The 18880-nt window shown below is 34.7% G+C and overlaps 1 protein-coding gene across 2 annotated transcripts in view; it reads right to left on the bottom strand.

Annotated features, from left to right (window-relative positions):
* The window catches only part of CNTLN (centlein), a 197735-nt gene that overhangs the window by 114320 nt on the left and 64535 nt on the right, over nt 1–18880 (bottom strand). For both annotated transcript variants that reach the window (XM_040579978.1, XM_040579977.1), the window contains exons 7-8: nt 15557–15719; nt 5991–6182 (exon numbers count right to left, since the gene is read on the bottom strand). In XM_040579978.1, the coding sequence (XP_040435912.1) occupies nt 5991–6182; nt 15557–15719 (355 nt within the window). The remainder of the gene's footprint in view (nt 1–5990; nt 6183–15556; nt 15720–18880) is intronic.

An 18880-nucleotide genomic window follows, 5' to 3' on the forward strand; every position in this document is an offset into this window, starting at 1 on the left:
AAATGAAAATTAAGCTACACTTTCAAACTGGATCCAGTTTTTCCTTTCCATCCTTATAACACCCTAGAACAGGATGTAGCTTAGTTTTCAAAAGTTATGCAGTACCTTCCTAAAGAACATTGCACCCCTTTCTTTTTAAAAAAAAACTAATTTCAAAAGCTGCAGAAAACCACAATTCCTTGCTTTATAGACAACATATGCCTGCACCCTGGCACACCTACAACATTGCAGGTGGACTCCCAAACTGTCATAGTAAAACACACACAACTGTAACTGAAATTGCATTTTATGGTGATCAAGTGCTAGTATACTGTGATCCCAATAGCAACGGTAATTTCACAGACTTTATCAGACAGTTATAACTCCACACAGCTTCTCTGAGGACACGGGTATGGCTTGAACCAGAGAGTACAAACTCCTTTGTATGTGTTTGTATTATACCAGAATTGTGCAGTTCAAATATAAACACTGCCTAGAAAAACAATAATAATACTTCAACAAAGACCTGCATTTTCTCCTTTTCACCTTGTTTAAAACACATGTATACAAGATATTTTAAGCATAGTTTCATAACACATTGGTATAAAAAATATGTTTGGAAACTAACAAATTACTCCTGCTTCTTTGACCGAGAATCAGACACATGCTTACACCAGTTTTTTAAAAAATATTTATCTGTAAGCTACCATATTAGATTTGCTTTTAAAAATGTAACTAAAATTAAAATGACATTATTAATAAGATCACGTATCTTAAATTTACAGTTTAAATAATAGTTATCTATATACTGTGAACACCAGAAAATACCAGTACTTTCCATTACAAACATATTTAAATATAGAGCAAATTTGACTTCACAAGCTACAATCTATACCTGTCTTTATTTTAAGGGCAATAATCTCCAAATAACAGATAATTTGCAACTTAAGGGAATAAAACCATTTGAAAAATGTTACTGATATTTTCCATCATTAAAGACTAATTATCTACGCAGTAATTTGTGTTGGCTAAATTGATTAATTTCAGTTCCATTTTACTTTCTTCAAAACCCAAACCCAAACCTTCATGCAAAGTGATAAACTCTTTTGCCTTCCTCAGTGTGTTGCAGCATTACATAGTTATAAAAGATCACTGTGATTTCATGTGATCTTGTCCTATATAAATACCTTTTTATTGCCATATTTTTTGGTTGCTTAAACTATATTTTGAGATCTTTGTCATCAATTTTAACCCTTTTGTAATAAACCGCATATTCTAAAAGATGGAAGATACTTGTGGGCAAGCTTTGACCCATAGGGGGTGCAAGACCACGGAACTTTTCATGCAAGTAAATCAAATGGGTAAGTTTTCTAACAGTAAAGCCTAAATATGTGTAATCTAAAAACCATTTTGTTTGAAATTAGTTTCAGTAACAGTAATGATCCCAATCCATCAAACAAAATGTATAGTACCACACCCTGTACAGTCTACCTGCCTCTTGTTTACACTGTACCATTAACAAGAAATATAAAAAGAAGACTAAAAAATGTGCTTTAAATAGTCACATTGCAATACTAAGTATATTTACATATAATGAGAACCACTGAAATAAATGAGTTACTCTCTCCAACTAATTTTTTACCATTTATATTTCAATAAAAATCAGTATTTTAAGACTGTACTATATAAGCCTAATAAACTGAAATCCCTGAAATACTGATGTCAGAAAACAGTAAGTCACACTCTGATAATAAGACTTGAAGGATTTTTGCATAGCAACATTGGATGCTGTTTTACTTGAAACATTTTACATATTTCTCTTTTTTTTTCAGTCACAAATAAGTATTTTTTTTCTAATAAACTTAAGTTACATCTGTGTGAAATTTCTACTTTGTTCTACTAGTTTTTACTATTCTGACTACTTCTTGAAACTTCACGAGAAATTAAGGTACTATTATAAAAGTGCAAATGAATTCTGTATTAAGTAGAATGCACATAGCTGTCAGAGGCTAGTTACAAATAAAACCATTTAAATATATTTTAATTACTGTTCTTTGATCAACTATCATCTCTTAATACTGTCTTTGATGTCTGCACACGTATGAAAAGCAGGATTCAAGACAGAAACGACTGCTTCAGTTCAGTAAACAAATTTAAATATTCACTATTCACTTGGGTAATAGTTATGGTATACTAACCGTATGACTAAACTTATGGTATACATCTCAGAGCTAAAAATGAACACCAATAATGAAACAGAACCAAAACAACAATTACATGACATGAAATTAATCAAGCCTCATACGCTTACGTTTTGAAAACTATTTAAAATGTTTTTGTTCTGCTCTGGTCTACTGTGTAGCGTGATCCTGTATCTAACTAAAAAGACTTCAAAATTTAAATATGCCTAATCTTTATGATCAGAGAAAAGTTATGTGAGAGCTCCTAAATGCACACATACTAAGATGTAAGTGAAAATTTACTGTCAAGCAGGATTCAAATTCAACATCACACAGATTACCAGAATACTCAAAACACAATCAACGAAAAGCTTGCCCTCACCAACACAAGTTCCACACTGACTAGAACAAGATTACAACTTTAAACTTTACCCTTACTGAAAGAAAACTGAGATATTCTTACTAATAAAGCCAATAACATAAAACCCATTTTTGCCTGACTACAATGTAATTTCAACAGCAAGAAAAGTTCAAATCCAGGAAAAAATACGTGCTAACATAAGCAACACTGATCTATAAACTTCCTGGCTAGTCAAAGTCTGAAGACATATTAGTGCTGTTCTAACACTACTAATTAACACTACTACACATCCCACAGGATGAACTTTCAGCAAATCTGAAGATGCTCAAGAAATCAGTACTTTACAGCAGAAATAAAATTGTCAAACAAACTTCTTTTTTTTAGTAAGGATTGTTTAAAAAAAAGGTAACAGGAGAACTAGTAGATGCTTACATTGCTTTGGTGTCCTGTTAATTAAGCCTCTATTCCAAATCCATTCTGTTCTTCTGATGTTGCAGTCAAGAGACAGCAAACGAGTTAGGAGGTTCTCTTAATCACATTTAACTTCAGAACTTCACAAACAAGTATGATTCTGGTTATCTAACAGGTCACAGAAGTAATGATAGGTAATCACTTTTTTTCCCTGCAGAAACCTCAGCTGAGTAACCACACAATAATCATTACCTTTCTAACATTTATGCAAGATAGTAAAGTTGGTAATTGGAAATTTGGCTGTCATCAAAATGCAGCCAACAAGGACCATTATGATGTATTCCCAAAAGGCATACCCTGGCCCTTCAACCAGAGCAAGACTGCACATCAACAAAAATTGGGATATTTTCTATATCAGAACGGAAGAATGTTAGTCAAGAGAAAATACTATGCATGTTGAGCACATAAGCGCATACTGGTAATAAATTTTCCTTCTCCTACAAACCTAGCAACTATGGGCACTACCTATACATGTTTCCTGCCTTAAGAGGCCACTTCAGTAATACTAATCATTTGACCCACCACATCTGGTTTAAGATAAACGTACTGAAAAATGAAGGTGCATTTATCTTACTATATTATATTCATTACCATAAGTTATCTGCTTTTGCTTCCTACCATGTCTTCTCCACCATTATCTGTTAAATATCTGGCTGAACTTGTTACAGATCACATAAATGTTCAACCAATACATTTTAGTACAAGGTCAGACTGAACATAACTGAACATTCACAAAAAAACCAGAAAATTCCCTGAATAACAATGACAACTATGCTTCTTCAAAGACACTGGGAACAGGGAGAGTGCCACAGAGCCTAAAATGCTGACATAGGGTCAAAATGGACACATAGCAGAAAACCAACAGAAGGCCATAGGAAAATTATTATTTGCACTCACATTCACCATCAAATAATTTAGGACTGCTTTAATTTGGATTCTAATTTACACGAAGCATACTGGTTAATGAATGTACTTCAAGTTCAGACACCACTAGGAGGAGATACAGAATAAATCAACAAAAGAAACTAACAATTCACCCACACTGGATGAGATTCATTTAAAGCATCCAAAAGAAATCAAGTATAAAGTTGAATCATCAATTGTAGATTGTCACTAGCTACTAATACAGTCTTACTTTTAACCTCAGAAATTTCCTAAAGTTCCTTTTCAAGAAGTAAACAAAATTGATTTGAGTGAAATTGTCTACTTGAATTTGAAAGGGATTTCAGCAAAGCTCCACACTAGGAGTTCTTAAAGAAACCCAACCGCTGTATTTTAAGGGCAGAAGTTGAAGAATTGCTTTAATTATGAGAAATAAGTAATAGCAATGAACGCTTAGTTTACTCAGTGGGAAAGAGTCACCTGCAGTGTCCCACATGTTCAAAGAATACAGTAAGGTAGAAGGCTAGTGAGTAACAAAATTTTCTAGTACTACTAAGCTATCCAGGTTAATAAAGACAAAAGTCAATGCAAAATATTTACACCAGGTCCACATGAGATACAGCGTGATTATAATACACTGTCACACAATATCTAGGTTAGACAATATAGGTGGTGTACATGGAAGAAAGCATCCTAACATCACTTCACAAAAACAACAAATGTCTCCTTAACCTCAGGAAATATAATCAAGATACAAAAAAAGCTTTTATGATAAAAAAATTAAATAGTCTGACAAAATAAACTGCAAAAAACTCTTCAGAGCAATACAAGATGATGAAAGTAGAATGCTGGATTCAGAAATAAAGTCTGAGCATTCAAAAGGCATCATCCAAAGCTGTGTTTGGAGGATAAACGGTTTGAGACTGATTTTACATTTATAACGTTTCAAAAAATCCACCAACATCTTCTGAAAGATAAAACTCTAAAACGATTAAGAAAAAGGTCTAGAATGTACCAAGATGTAAACACACGGAAAACTTAATATGTTTCAACATCTGTGGAACAAAATTATCAAATCATTAAATTAACAGGAAGTTCAAACACATACAAAATCTGCGTTAAGGATCCTATGAAAAAAACACTTAAGGAATACTCTGGACAAACTCAGAACATCAGCGCTGGAATGATCATCATGAACACATCCAGCAGATACTGCATTCTGTGATGTTTCTGTTTTACAGCAGATTACTACATACACAGACTTCGTGCAATTAAACACTGGGGTTTTTTTAATATTCAAGCTCCTTTGGGCTCATGAATAGTCATTAAAGATCTGCCTTTACTTACCCATGTTAAGTGAAGTTTTACATTTAACAGGCATTATCACCTTAACCATTTTTGCTTCTCTGCTTAATCATGGGAAAGAGTGCTAGTAAATCTGAAATGCATTAAGTACGTCTCATTGACAAATCTATGGAAGAAACTAAGCAATAGTTTACAAAATCATTGTAGGTAGATCATTTCAAAGCCTTTCAAACTCACTTAAAGTCATAAATTGGCCTTTGGAAGATGTCTGAGGTATGCATATAAGATCTGGCACACTTGTAACGTTGGAGCCCTGTTAGTGACAGTGATGGATTTACTGTAATAGTTTCAAATGGCACTTTACAGCCTAGAAATTTTTAGACAAATACATCTCCCCCCATAATACTTTCTTTAGATCTATGATCTGAAGTTAAGTTGCATCGTCAAGAACAATGAAACAAATTGGGACCAATACATTTCATTTTCACAGAGCAAATACAGAAACTTCACCATTGTTTCTAGTAACTAAATAATTTTGGTGTTGTCTTTATTTTTGGTGTCTTTGTTAAAGAATATAAATAAGAGTCTTGCTGAATACTGACACTGTTACTAAAGGGTTTTTTTCCCAGGATAAATTAAATTGTGAAGTACCTTCTATTAGCAACAACATAAATAGCTACACTACTGCAGCAGCACAGCTGCACAGTTTGTCTTAAGAAAAAACCCCAAACATGCAATTTCCTTTAAAACTGGTGCAGAAACTTAATTTAAAACAAGTAGAAACAATTTTATTATTCTAGAAGTGGACTCACCTGTACTTCACATTTTGGAGAACTCTGATGTACTGCATCTAAAGCATCATGAGCCTGCTGAAGCTGCTCTTGTAACTGACAAATCTTTTCATCTTTTCCTAGTAACTGTTCTTGAAGAGAGGCACAGTTTTGCTGCAGTTGAATTTCACTTGTTTTAACAGTTTCAAAACATGAAGTCAATTCATTATAAAGCTATGATGGGGAGAAGAGAAATAACAGGATTAAAAAAAAATTTCAATGCAGACAGCCATACAAATACAGGAGGAGAGAAAGTTAAAATTGAATAACTTATCCACAAAGATTACCCTTTCTTTTTTGTATTTCAACAATTCTTTCACACATCTTGTTCTCCTGCCTTCTGTCAGGCTGTATACATTTGAAAACAGTGATCGCAACAATCATGAAACTTTATGATTGAAAGATTTTCCAGGAAACCACAATTTACATTGGAATATTACCCGTTTCAGTATCTTCTTTGTGGCATTTATGAATGGAAATGGACACCTAAAAATCAGGATTTATTTTGACAGTTCATATAAAATATAGAAAAGTAAAATACAAAAGAAAAAAAAACAAAAAAACAAAAAAACAACGTATTGAGGACAGGCAAAAATCTGAAACATCTGTCCTGGGAATGAAATTAAAGGAACAAGAATGCCAAATATCATCCTTGTCTTTTATAGAGTAGTTTGATCTTTTAAAACTAAGATACTCAATACAGCTTGGATAGCAATACGGTGAATCCACTAACGCCTACTACATTTTGTATGAATGTAAAATGGTTGTTCAAATAATTATTCTGTGGGAATTTTTTTGACATTAACTATAAAACCCAGAGATAATATTACAAGTTCTTACCCATGGCTGCTGCTCAACTGTTTTGCTGACACCAGAATATTGTATATATTCAGCAGTTGCTTTAGAAGAGATTCCATATACACAAAGACTTTCTAGAACTATGTCTGAGTAATAACTAGCAGTACATGGCATCTAACTGGCAAAAAGACGTTATTTTCATGAATCATAGAACTAGCCTATCCCTCCATTTTTACCCTTCTTTTTTAGTGTAAACATCTGAAAACTGTTTAAAACAAAATCATCTTTTTATTTAAAAAACATAAAAACAAATTTGAAAAATAAACCTGTAGTTGAATAAACAGCAGTACAGATTCTGAAGGTAATAGATGACTCTACAGCTTTACAACCATTCCTCTCTCCATTTCAGTCCTTCATTTCTTTGATTGTAATTTCTTCTCAGAATAAAAAATATTCTTCCAACTATTTATTCCATCATAAAATAATCTGTAGAAGGTATGTATGTACTTCCGCATACATTTTCTGACAGTTTTCTTTGGAAAATCCATTTCTGCTATTCCATCCAAACAAAACTAACTCACTGAAAACCAGAATCTCTCAACCTATCAATACTGTTTATAAGTACAAGGAGCTGACACAAGTAATTTTACTTGTAAAAACATAATTTTACTCTTCATTTTACGCTTTGCCTTGTCAGCTTTACTTACATGATACTCTTCTTTCCCCCTTTCATCTGGTTACATCACTTAAGAGATTAAAGCCATTGGAAAACAATCACAGCTTTTAGATTTGGAAACTGCCTACCTAACACTTTGTGAGAAATTTGGAAACAATCATCTCCCTTCCTTTCTTTCCTTGTCATTTCAGACAAAGTAAATTACTTCGTGCCTACTTCTAAAGCAGATCAGAGATCATGTCTCTCAGGCAAAATTAATTCAAAGTCCAGATCGATTGATAACTTGAATTACTCTGAGTCTTAAAATTAAACTTTTGCATTGAAACTTCTTTGCCTACCGAATCTTTCTTATATACTTAAGAAAGCTTACATCATCTCTAGAGATGCAAGTTTGAGATGAGCCAATTTCTTACAGAAATCAGTATCTCACAGGAAAACAAACAGTTAATTTATCAAACCCATGCACTTTTAGATAACATACTTCCAAACAAACGGAACATCAAGACACAGTTACTTCCAGCTATAACTATATAAGCTCATTAGCTAGATCATACTGGTATGACAATTTGCTGGTTTTATGACTAGCAGCACTTAAGTGGTTGTAATTATAGTATCTGAAAGGTAACATCCTAGTAAGATGAATGGAGAACATCAAAAACATGATGCTTTTTTCTAGCTGGCAGCCACATCTCCTAATGTAGCTAATGGGTATTTTTGGTAGTCAGCATTTGTCAGGACAAGACAAATAGCATGTCTTTTTACTTGCATAAACTTTTCCAACCTTTCTAGCTTTGAAAACAGCAACAACAGAACACATACATTTCATGTATAAAACTAGCTGAAAGCTGTGTGTTAAAAAACACAGACACATCAGGCATCTTTTTACACAGACTTTATATATATATATATATATATATATATATATATATATATTTAAACAACACCGAAGTACTAGTTTATAGGACTCAGATTATTTTTTTTTAAGGTATTTAACATCAGAAAATTTCAAAATGAAAATTATCTGTATGAAAAGAAATGGTTTTATCTACTTTCCACAGATAACAAGAACAGCTTCCAAATCTCCATTTGGCCTCTTATCTTTTCTTTCATGGTGATGCACTGTTTTGTGAATTAAATACATGCTTAATGTTTATTTTGGATTATTTGGGGGGTTTCTGCTCATTTCTGAACCTGTTTTAGAAGAGGCACCACATTTAGTCACACTGCAGTAAGCACATTCCAGAACACACAGAATGGCACAACACAGTAAAACAGGTCTACCATTTACAAAGATAGAAGTCAGGTGTAGAGAGGTAAGATGTAAAATGGAGATCATAGAACTAGAGAGGGAACATTGTGTAAGGAATCCAAAAGAAAGACAAAAATACTGTAAACTACGTACCTCAGAACTAGCAAGCTTCACTGAAAAGAGGAGTGAAAACCTAACTGTTCATAAGTGACTGGTTATACCTTACATGTAGGTCAATAAGAGATGAGACTTGCCCAGGAAATTTTTTAATCTCCAAGAAGAAATATTTATATTTACAAGATAGAACAAAAACCTAAAATATTTTAAATTATTCTTTATACATTTTATGAAATTTGGTAGTTAAGGGAACAAAAGCAACAGCCAGCAACACAATGCTGTACTTTGCACAAACTGTTGCACTGACTGTATTTTGAGAACCTGTTTCGAATGGCTTCAAGCTGTCCTTTTTCTGACAGGCAACATAGACTGTTACAGGTGAAAGTATTTAAAAACAAAAAAATTAAAAGTATCTGAAAACAGTACACTGTAATAAATTCAGTCTATATGACACAAGAGCATTACTTATCAGTCAGGAAGGAAGAGTATCTTCGCTGAATTACAGAAAATTAAGTATTCCATAAGATGTGACTCCAATGCCTGCTCACATGTGATAGAAAATATTTAACAGACTGAAAATGGTGGGGTGAGGTAAAGTACTGACATACGTCAAATATGTGTGATGGCAAAATTAAGTTAGATCAGACTAAAGAAAGCTGAGGAATTCCAACAAAACCTAGTAAAACTAAATCATTAACCCATGCTATCCATTGTATTCTGTTAGCCAGAATCATAGTGCAACGGGAAAAAACCTGCACTTTTTCACTGCAAAAAGTGAAACAGTTGACACAAATGACCAACACTAACACTATACAAATGTACAGGATTTATTTTAAACTACGTTTAGACTGCTCCTGTGTACTGAATGCCAATTAACAGTCGGGACACTTTTTCCAGTTCTAAAATAATTTCCACTTCCATAATCCAAACAGTACTTAGGTAAGGATCTCATAGACTTTTCTGTGAAATTAGCACACAAAGTGGGGACATCCAGTAGATTTCCTTCAAAAGTGTATTCCTGCAAGGAACTAACACTAAGGTAGATCCATCCATTAAAATGCAGCTGTAGCCAATTCTATATGCTGGTTGTCAAACAAATACTGTCCTACATTAAATGTTTTATCTAAAGGCTCACACCTTAAAAGCCAGTGTATTACAGAGACCTGAATAAAGGAACCCAAATATACAGTAACATTAAATACAGTAATTACATGAATGAAAAAATGTTACAGTAAAACTGTAAGGGAAACTGTTATGGCACCACCACAGAAATCCATGTTACAAGATCATTCTGTTTATGAAAAGAACAAGGGCAGAAATCAGCTGGAGAAGCTCTAAGGTGAAACTGAAGAGGCACTCCAGACAGACAGCATATTGATGGTGTTTACTTTTAAAATTGAAAGGTAGAGGTAGAGTGATTTTTTAAGATGAGACACCATGAAGCTTACCTATGATACAAGAGGAAAATGTCAGACACAAGTGAGTGATTAAGAACAACAGAAGAATGTACAGAATGGATGTAAGATCAGGCAACATGCAAGTAAGAGTCACTAGTACGTACAAGCTGAAAGGGAAGATGTGCTTTCCTCAGCTTTATGTCACTATGTAACCACAAATACTACGGTTGTTTTAGAAAACGTAAAATGGGTAACACTAGCAGTATACCTTCTCAAAAATAACAACAGAGAACATAAAAGGACATTTCAGTCTTCTTATTAGTGTTGTTACTGCAAAAATTCTGATGTGCCCATTTACATCAATGAATCCAGTATTTCCTGTTTCTTGACGCATCCCCCCACCCCCTGCAACATAGCCTTCCAGTATTCATTCATCTAACTGGTTTTGTGCAACTCCTTGTGTGGATATCGCTATCTAATGGTGGGGGTTGTGGATTGCTTTTTTGAATATATAAAAATACCGACACATTTCAATCAGAAAGACTGTGTTTCTCAGCAACAACTTCTCTGTGAAATGCGACCAAACCCTGCTTAGATTTCTTTTCTCTATATAGTGTAGTGTCAGAGAACATTCAGCAAGCTTGTGAAGAACAACAGTCCTAGGTAATGCAGAAAAATGTTAATAATTCATACTGCAAATTGTACCACTTAAATCCTTCATTGTGGGACCAATCTGATTATATATAAAATTCAGACATATTTAAATCTTTTAATTCTAACTCAGATCAAAATTGGTATTATTCATAAACATATTCAAGCAAACAATGTCAAGATTTTTCTTCTTGCACCATCTCATCAGTTTACATAATTTCATTTACAGCTCTCATATTGTAAAAAAGCACATTCTCATTGCCAGAAAAATGAAGGCAGTGGTTTGCAAACATTAGTGATAGATTTAGAATTATAAATTACTTACTCCCCCAGCCCCCCCACACACACCACCCCACCCCCCCAAATACTTAAGCATTCTGTAGATATCAAAGTACACCATTACACACAGGACCTATAGCACACTAAGAATATCAGTACAGGGGTTTTCAAGCATGAAAATCATCACCTCTGAGTGCAGTTTAACATCACCCTGAGAGAACCAGAGTCTACCCAGGATTTCTTCAGCTTTAACCTGTGGGCACATCTGACGCCAAAATATGCTTGCTAGTGCATGACCAACTGTATTGGTGTTTGGTATACAAAAATAGACTAATGTAATTAGCACACTTCCCAACAACAGAAAAGTACTGGAGCTTGAACTAAACTGTGAGATAATCTTTGTTAAAGATCCAAGTTTCTCACAGCTTTCACAGGTGAACTGGATGACAAAAATGATGATTCACTCATTGCTGGTGTGGGCTTCAGCATACTTGACTGGACAGTTAGTTGCTCTCAGCTCTTGCATGTGTGAAAGAACTTATGTTTTATTCCAATTTGAGGGACAACCTCATTGTTACTACCATTTAGGAACATATATATGTATATATATATATATAAAAAGATATAATAAAACCTAAACCCATATACATATACATATGGGTTTAGGTTTTATTTTGCTAATTTAATGCTGCTTATGTGCACACATTTATGTGACCACATTTTTTTCATTTTTAACTAAGCTCTAAGGTTGTTGCAGTGACAAAAGAGACTGTAAGTGGCAAAAAATTACCTTTAGGATGGCAAATCCACTGACTTGCCATTTTGATTACAATTTCTCAGGCTCAAAGGAAAGCAAACTATCTCCACACACTGACACCATGAGAAGGACTAGCAAAGGCAACCACACGCACAAAATTAGCCACAACATCTGAAAATATATCTGACATTATCCTATTTTTATCTGCTTTCTGGTGCACTTGATACAGACTTCCACAATACCTCATAATTGAAAACTCTTACTGTATTTTCTAATTATGCCAGCAATCTAACTATTCAACAATGCTTTTCTTCATCACAGGCGTGTACTGTACCACTAGCTACATTACTTTCTCTATGAGAGCTAAGTTCCAGCACACAAATTAAGATTTCCTATTTAATAACAAATAACAGTATTTCCATTTCACTATAAGGGCCTTCCACTAAGAGATTTTAATCAGTATGATTAACAAGGAACCTAAAGGCCACATCAGATCAAGGGAAAGTACTGCATTACAAAAACAAAGGCCCCAAATTGTAAATTTCAGAAAACTGTGATAAACTGGCTAAGGAGTTCAGAATCTCTTCTTGTCTTATTATCCCTAGTATTGATTGAAGTCTCTCCACCTTGAAATTGTTGGTGAGGACAAATCTATTGAGCCTCATTAAATCCAGCATAGGAATGAAGTCCCTGGAGCATTTGGGACCACTGAAACAGATGCTGTACATTTCAGAAAAATATTCTCTCTCCTTGAGCATTAGAACTACAGCTGCAATATGAAATAGATATCAGTTTGTTTCCATAAATACTCTAACATAAAGTAGTTATTGTAGAATACAGCACCCTTAATATCTGTATGTAGAAGCAGTAGTAGTATGTCAAGTCAATGCACGATGACAAAACAGATTACAGATCTTGATGTATATGTGTTACCCACTACAGCTAGACTTGGAAGAGATTTTGTGGTCCTCATGGATTTCCACATAATCCAGTACCAGTTCATGACCTTGATCTGGTTTATCAGAAATGTTTTCTCTTTTATTCAGTCTACTGTTCTGTACTACATATTAGCATCAGCACAAAAAGCAGTTCTTCCTAAATGGTTAAGACTGTTAAAACAAACTTTGAATATGTGAGCCAACCACATTGCCTGAGCTATAGCATATACTGCCTATCCCACCACTAACAGAGAGGTCACTGATCTTGCTGTAAGGGACAATATATCATAGGATGTACATACTGATAGGCTCAATGCCATTTGGAGCAGTAGGAAATACTCCTTTGTGAATATGTTTATGGAATAGCTGACACATCCTTATCTAGCTGTTGCAGCCTGCATATTGCTAACGCGTGGAAGACAAACAGAACACACAATGGTCTGCAATGGTTTGCCTTTCTCATTCAAGGGAAAAATAGGCATTTGTATTATTTTTATAGATGCAGAGTTTTCCAAAGGTCTGCTGTGACTTCAGTATGACTGCATATCTTGTGATTTGGAAAATGAATGACTTCAAAGCAGTTACAATTGGGTATCTCATACAGTTCTCCTGATCAGAAGTATAGAACAGGATTGCTATGATAAAGGCGCTCCTTTTCTCCTCCAAAGCTGTCTCCACAAAATTTGCCATAAACATCACTAGATCTATTTCACTCTGACTCAGGGAACTAACCTTTTTTTTTTTTTTAAACTATATACCTTTTTTTTAACTATTTCTTATAATAAACAAAAAGAACAGTTTTTTCCCCCAGGTTCATTAGGTACTTTCATATTTTACAAAAAGACTTTTTATCTTTCAGATAAATCAGATTCACAGTCATAATTTGCCAGAATATTTGAGTTGGCTTTTGCTGGCTTAAGAGGCAAACCTTACCCCTGGAAAAATACTGAATTCAGCACCTCCTAACCAGTAAATTTTAGGGTCATTTGTGAGTTGGATAGTAGCAGCTATCAAATAAAAGGGCTTATCTTCAAAATCACACTATTCTTGTTCTTGTTCTGTGATCATCTAAGCAGAAGTCTTAAGTTCTGCTATGACAGACAAAGAATGGTGAACCAGCTTTCTGAAGCAATCCTGAATTTCGAGCCAAGACCAGTTTAGAAGCAGCCTGCCCTTACAGCTATATTAAGTATACACATCAATTTTCCATAATACATAAGTAACTTATAATAGTAAAATTATATTTCATAGGACAGGTTAAACTCTTTCCCAAATTGAAGTAATACTCACAAAAATCACTATTATGCAAGGTAAAGTGACCGTTATAAAAAATTTTATCATGCTTTAAAACAGTCTCATGAAAACCCAGTTTTATTTTCTTTGATATATGGTAGAATTCATCTAGAAGAATATGGTCTTATGAACACTAATGAAGAGCATTCATATTATCTTCATCTGTGCCAATTATTTTGTTTTGAGTGACTGAAAGGATTCATTTAACACCAATAGAAGCACTGACAGAAGAATGAAAAATGAAAGAAATAGCAACTCCCAACACCTACATTCTGGTTTGTTGGTTTTGTTTGCTTTTTTTTTTAATCCTATAACTTACTTTGTCTTGCCCCAGATATGTGGAACTCCCCCTGCCTTGTACATGTTCTGAACACCTTTGATGGAAGCCTACCTGTAGCTTGTCTGGGCTACCATCGCTGCAGCCAATAATACACTTGTGCAGCATTAAGTACACAAGAATCTGCTGGGCACTATGTGTTATAAAATGTTAACACATTTTTAGAAACCTAGGACTGACTCTGGCTTGACTTAGGCCTAGCTTCACAATTTTAACACAAACTACATACTCTTAAGTAAGATAATAAAGAGAAACACCTGTTATTTGAAAAAGCACTGACAGTACGCAATTTGACAAAACAGTCCCACAACTGGAAGAAGGTATGTGAAAGTTGTCTATACAACTTCTTGTCTTCTTCCTCATCAATGTTTCCAAAAAGGAAGGAAACATATCTTCTTTATTTCTTACAGACTGAAAAACACAACCACATAGTTTGTTACACTCAAAAGAAGTTCTGAGTAGTGTGCATGTGATGGTTCTTCAGGGTTAGTTTTCCCTGGCATTCATCAGAAGTATGAATCTGTTCTATAAATGTAAATGTAATTTAAAAAAATTTAAATTATCCATTTAAAAAGCTATTCTGGCAACAATTTTTCCAGTTAATTTTGATTGAGCAGTTTTTTGCATCTTAAATGATTAAAATGGCTTGAGATTCACACAAATACATTATTCACAAATGAAAGGAATTTCTTCTAAATTATCAGAAAAAAATCAGAGAATTTAGCAATTGAAAGTTCTAGGAGAGAAAGAAGAAGAAAAGCATAAATAACACAATTACATACAGAAATTCATATGCTTGGCAATTCACTCCCATTTTTCTTCAGATATAACTAAATCTTTAAATTGCAAGGCTCATTAGTTTAATGTAAGCAAGGTGCCATATATGCTGGGATGTAATTAGGCCAATAAACTCTGTTAGTCTGACAACCATATTTTGACAACAATAAAGATCCAGAGAGTTAAAGGACGCAACACTGCACAGTGCTTTGATTACTCTGTCCAATGTATAGATGGGTATTAAAATGAACCCTGTGATCATAAAGCAAAATGGCATACTTTCTGATATGATGTTGTTTCAGCTGTGTGTGCTTCTTCTTGGTTCTTCAGTACTTTCTGTGTATCAATATTGAGAGCCTGAAGCTGCTTTATCAGCTCAGCCTGCTGTGTTGTATGTTCAACGTTTTGTCTGTAAAGATTCTGCAGCTCCTGTAACTCCTTCCTGTGCAAAACAAGCAATAAATAGAAATTAAGAAAAAGAACAATTACCTCCGTTAAACAATTGTGTTCAAATAATTTTATTGTAGATAATGAGCTTCCTATTTTCATTTATTTTTCTGTCAATTGCCTTATAAACACTAGAAGTTACATATAAAATATTTATCACATACTTTTGTGAAATATCTACAAAACAGTTAAGTTTCAAAATGGAATGCCATTCAATTTCCCTCTAATGCTCTAACTGCTCTAAAATAAATGGATTTTCACTACTGCATCAACACTTTCTAATCAATATTCAGTTAACTCTTTAGCAGTAAGTGTCAAAATATAGAATATTTAGAACACATGAATACTAAAATAATTTTTTTAACTATCAGAAAAAAGTTAAGTTTTTCTTAAGTTGCAGAGTATATGTAAAGCAAGTCTCTTATCTGAAATACATATACTCCCTACACAAAGTATGTCTGCTGATGAATTACCTGTTGTCTGCAGGTACAACACACTGCAACAACCATAAGCAAAGCAAGTAAACTTTGGTGTGTATTATCTAACCTAACAATAAAAGCTCTAAAACAAAGTAATAGGAATTGTGCTGTAATGCAACCATAGCATAGATTCTGTATCATCAGTTTGCTTGAGAATTTTATTGTACAGCTAATAGATCTTCCAAATTAAGGCGAAAGCAAAGATCAGCAACACTTGTTTTAAACAGTGATTAAAAACTTGGAATATTTTCCATAACACGTTATAAGTTCAGATGACTCCATTAATCCTTTTTAATGTATCTTATACTTAATTTTCTGTTTAATTCACAAGCACGTTTCACCCTACTATTACATACAGATACTAACTTTAACACTGCAATTAATTTTCTTCTTATTCCTTAAAGAATTTTCTTAGTGAGCTCCAACACATATGTGACTTCTCTATGCCTAGAATTATCATTAACAACAAGAATCATCATAACATTTTTATAATACTGCTGGAGACGTCCAGGCAACAATTAGTGTACAAAAAGTAAGCGGCAATACCAAATTTACTATGTTTTCCTGAAACTGCAGAAGGACAAAGAAACCATTTTAAGGGAACTAGCAAAAAAAAACATTTAAGACCTGTGCCACTACTTAATTTGTGATTACATTTCAATTACATAAAAATCGAAATTACATGTACCATAACAGCACAGTCAGACAACTTGATGTTGTAAAAAATGCACTGTTTATAAAAGTGTGTTAACAGGCAAATACGTAAGAACACTTAAGGACATGCTTACTTAACAGTATTTAAGTCCTACTGTTCTTAATGAGATGTAAAATAGCTTCTCAAAATTAACAACAGTAGAGATGCAGTAAGGAATCTGGTTTTGTTGCATAAAAAGTCAACTGCAGTATGTACTTCATATGTATTAATTCAACCCTCTTCATAAGCAGCAGAAATAAGGACGTAAGTGATATATTGGCACTTCCCAACACCCTGTACAACAGGCTTCCAAACAGGCACTTGCTTCATTTCCCTGACTGTGAGTATATAGCAGAAAATGACAGATCTTTGCACTGCAGTTAAAACACAGACTATATTAATTTTGCACAGGTTCTCCAACCAGAATCTCATTTTGTTGTGGAAGGGAAAAACATGGGATAACCTTGAACCCTCAGATACTGTTGGAAATGGTAGTAACTGTTGCCACAACCATTCTGGTGTATTGCTGCTCTTTAATTTGTATGCAAACATCAATACAGTTTTCCATGTCTGTCACCTGAGAATACACAGTATTAGGTGTTCTCTAATGGTCTGCCCACAAAGTGTATTGCCACCCATGAACTGCAGCAGTCAGAACACATATTTGTTCATGTTAAATTCAATCTTTTTAAATACAAGGAAGCTCAGTCACAGTTCCATTGTGTCACACTTTAAAAATAAAATTTCTTCATACGCATTCCTAAATTCCTTTTTCTTTTGAGTAAAAAGTTACCCAAACCAAAATAGCTGCAATCTGAAAAATTCTTCACACAGAAGCACACAACTACTGCATTTAACTTGCAGCTGAATGATACAACTGCTTCTATTCTCTTTAGTGAATGAGGTGCTATTTTTACATTGTGAATCCACAAGGGGAAACTTTTTATTTCTTTTTTACACAAGAAGAAGAAAATTATGCTCAATCTTATGATGAACTATTCAGCGCCAATAGTGCAATACAAATTAATTCACATAATGAAGCACCTTTGATAAGATACAGGCCAACCTGGTGAGGGGAGCTTTAAACAAGGAATGGCAGAGGACAGAGATGCTGATGACCAAGCCACGAGTAAGGGAGCTGTGGCCCAGGTGGGCAAGCAAAAGTCACAGGTTGGTGTGGACAGGAAAGACCTTGTGATAAACAGTACAATGCTCAAGGAGGATCACCTCAAGCACACACACATAAATATGGGAGGGCTGACAGGACATCATGGGGGAAGCTCTTAAGAGTCTTCCTGGGAAATGAGCACAACTGTGTGCCCATCTGAACTTGCTGTTCAGAAGCACACAGCATGTCCCTATGGAGGATGACAGGAGGAACTACGGATTTGTCTGCAGTTGCAGGGCTTCTGAGGATCACACAGACAAGGTGGGATATGTCACATGACCGGAGTGTTGCCATGCATGGATACAGGCTGTTGAGGAAGGACAGGCTGGGATAGCAAGAAGTTGCCCTTTATGTGAAAGAGCAGCGTTAAGTAGATGGAGCTCTGCCTTGGGATGGGCAATGAGCCAGTTGAGAGTGTGGGACAGGTGTGGGCAGACCAGTGCAGATTACACTACAGCTGCCTGCTGATCCTTTCTGGTCTGGAAGAAGAATTAAGTCCTCTTCAGAAAACTGGCAGAAGATTCATGTTTTCAGGCCCTTGTCCTTCTGGGGGACTTGAATCACTCCAGTATATGCTGGAGAGATCACATGGCAGGGCACAACCGATCCAGGAGGTTTCTGGAGTGCTTTGACGATAACTTCTTGCCACAGACAATCAGCAGCCTGATGACGGGAGATACAGTGCTGGACCTCATACTTACAAACAGAACTGGTCAGGGATGTAACGCTCAGGGGCAGGCTTATGTGCAGCCTTGAGATGATGGGAGTTCAGGATTCTGAGAGGAGCAAGAAAGGCAAAAAGCACAACTGCAACA

The sequence above is a fragment of the Falco naumanni genome, chromosome Z (genome assembly GCF_017639655.2).
Source record: "Falco naumanni isolate bFalNau1 chromosome Z, bFalNau1.pat, whole genome shotgun sequence".
NCBI lineage: Eukaryota > Metazoa > Chordata > Aves > Falconiformes > Falconidae > Falco > Falco naumanni.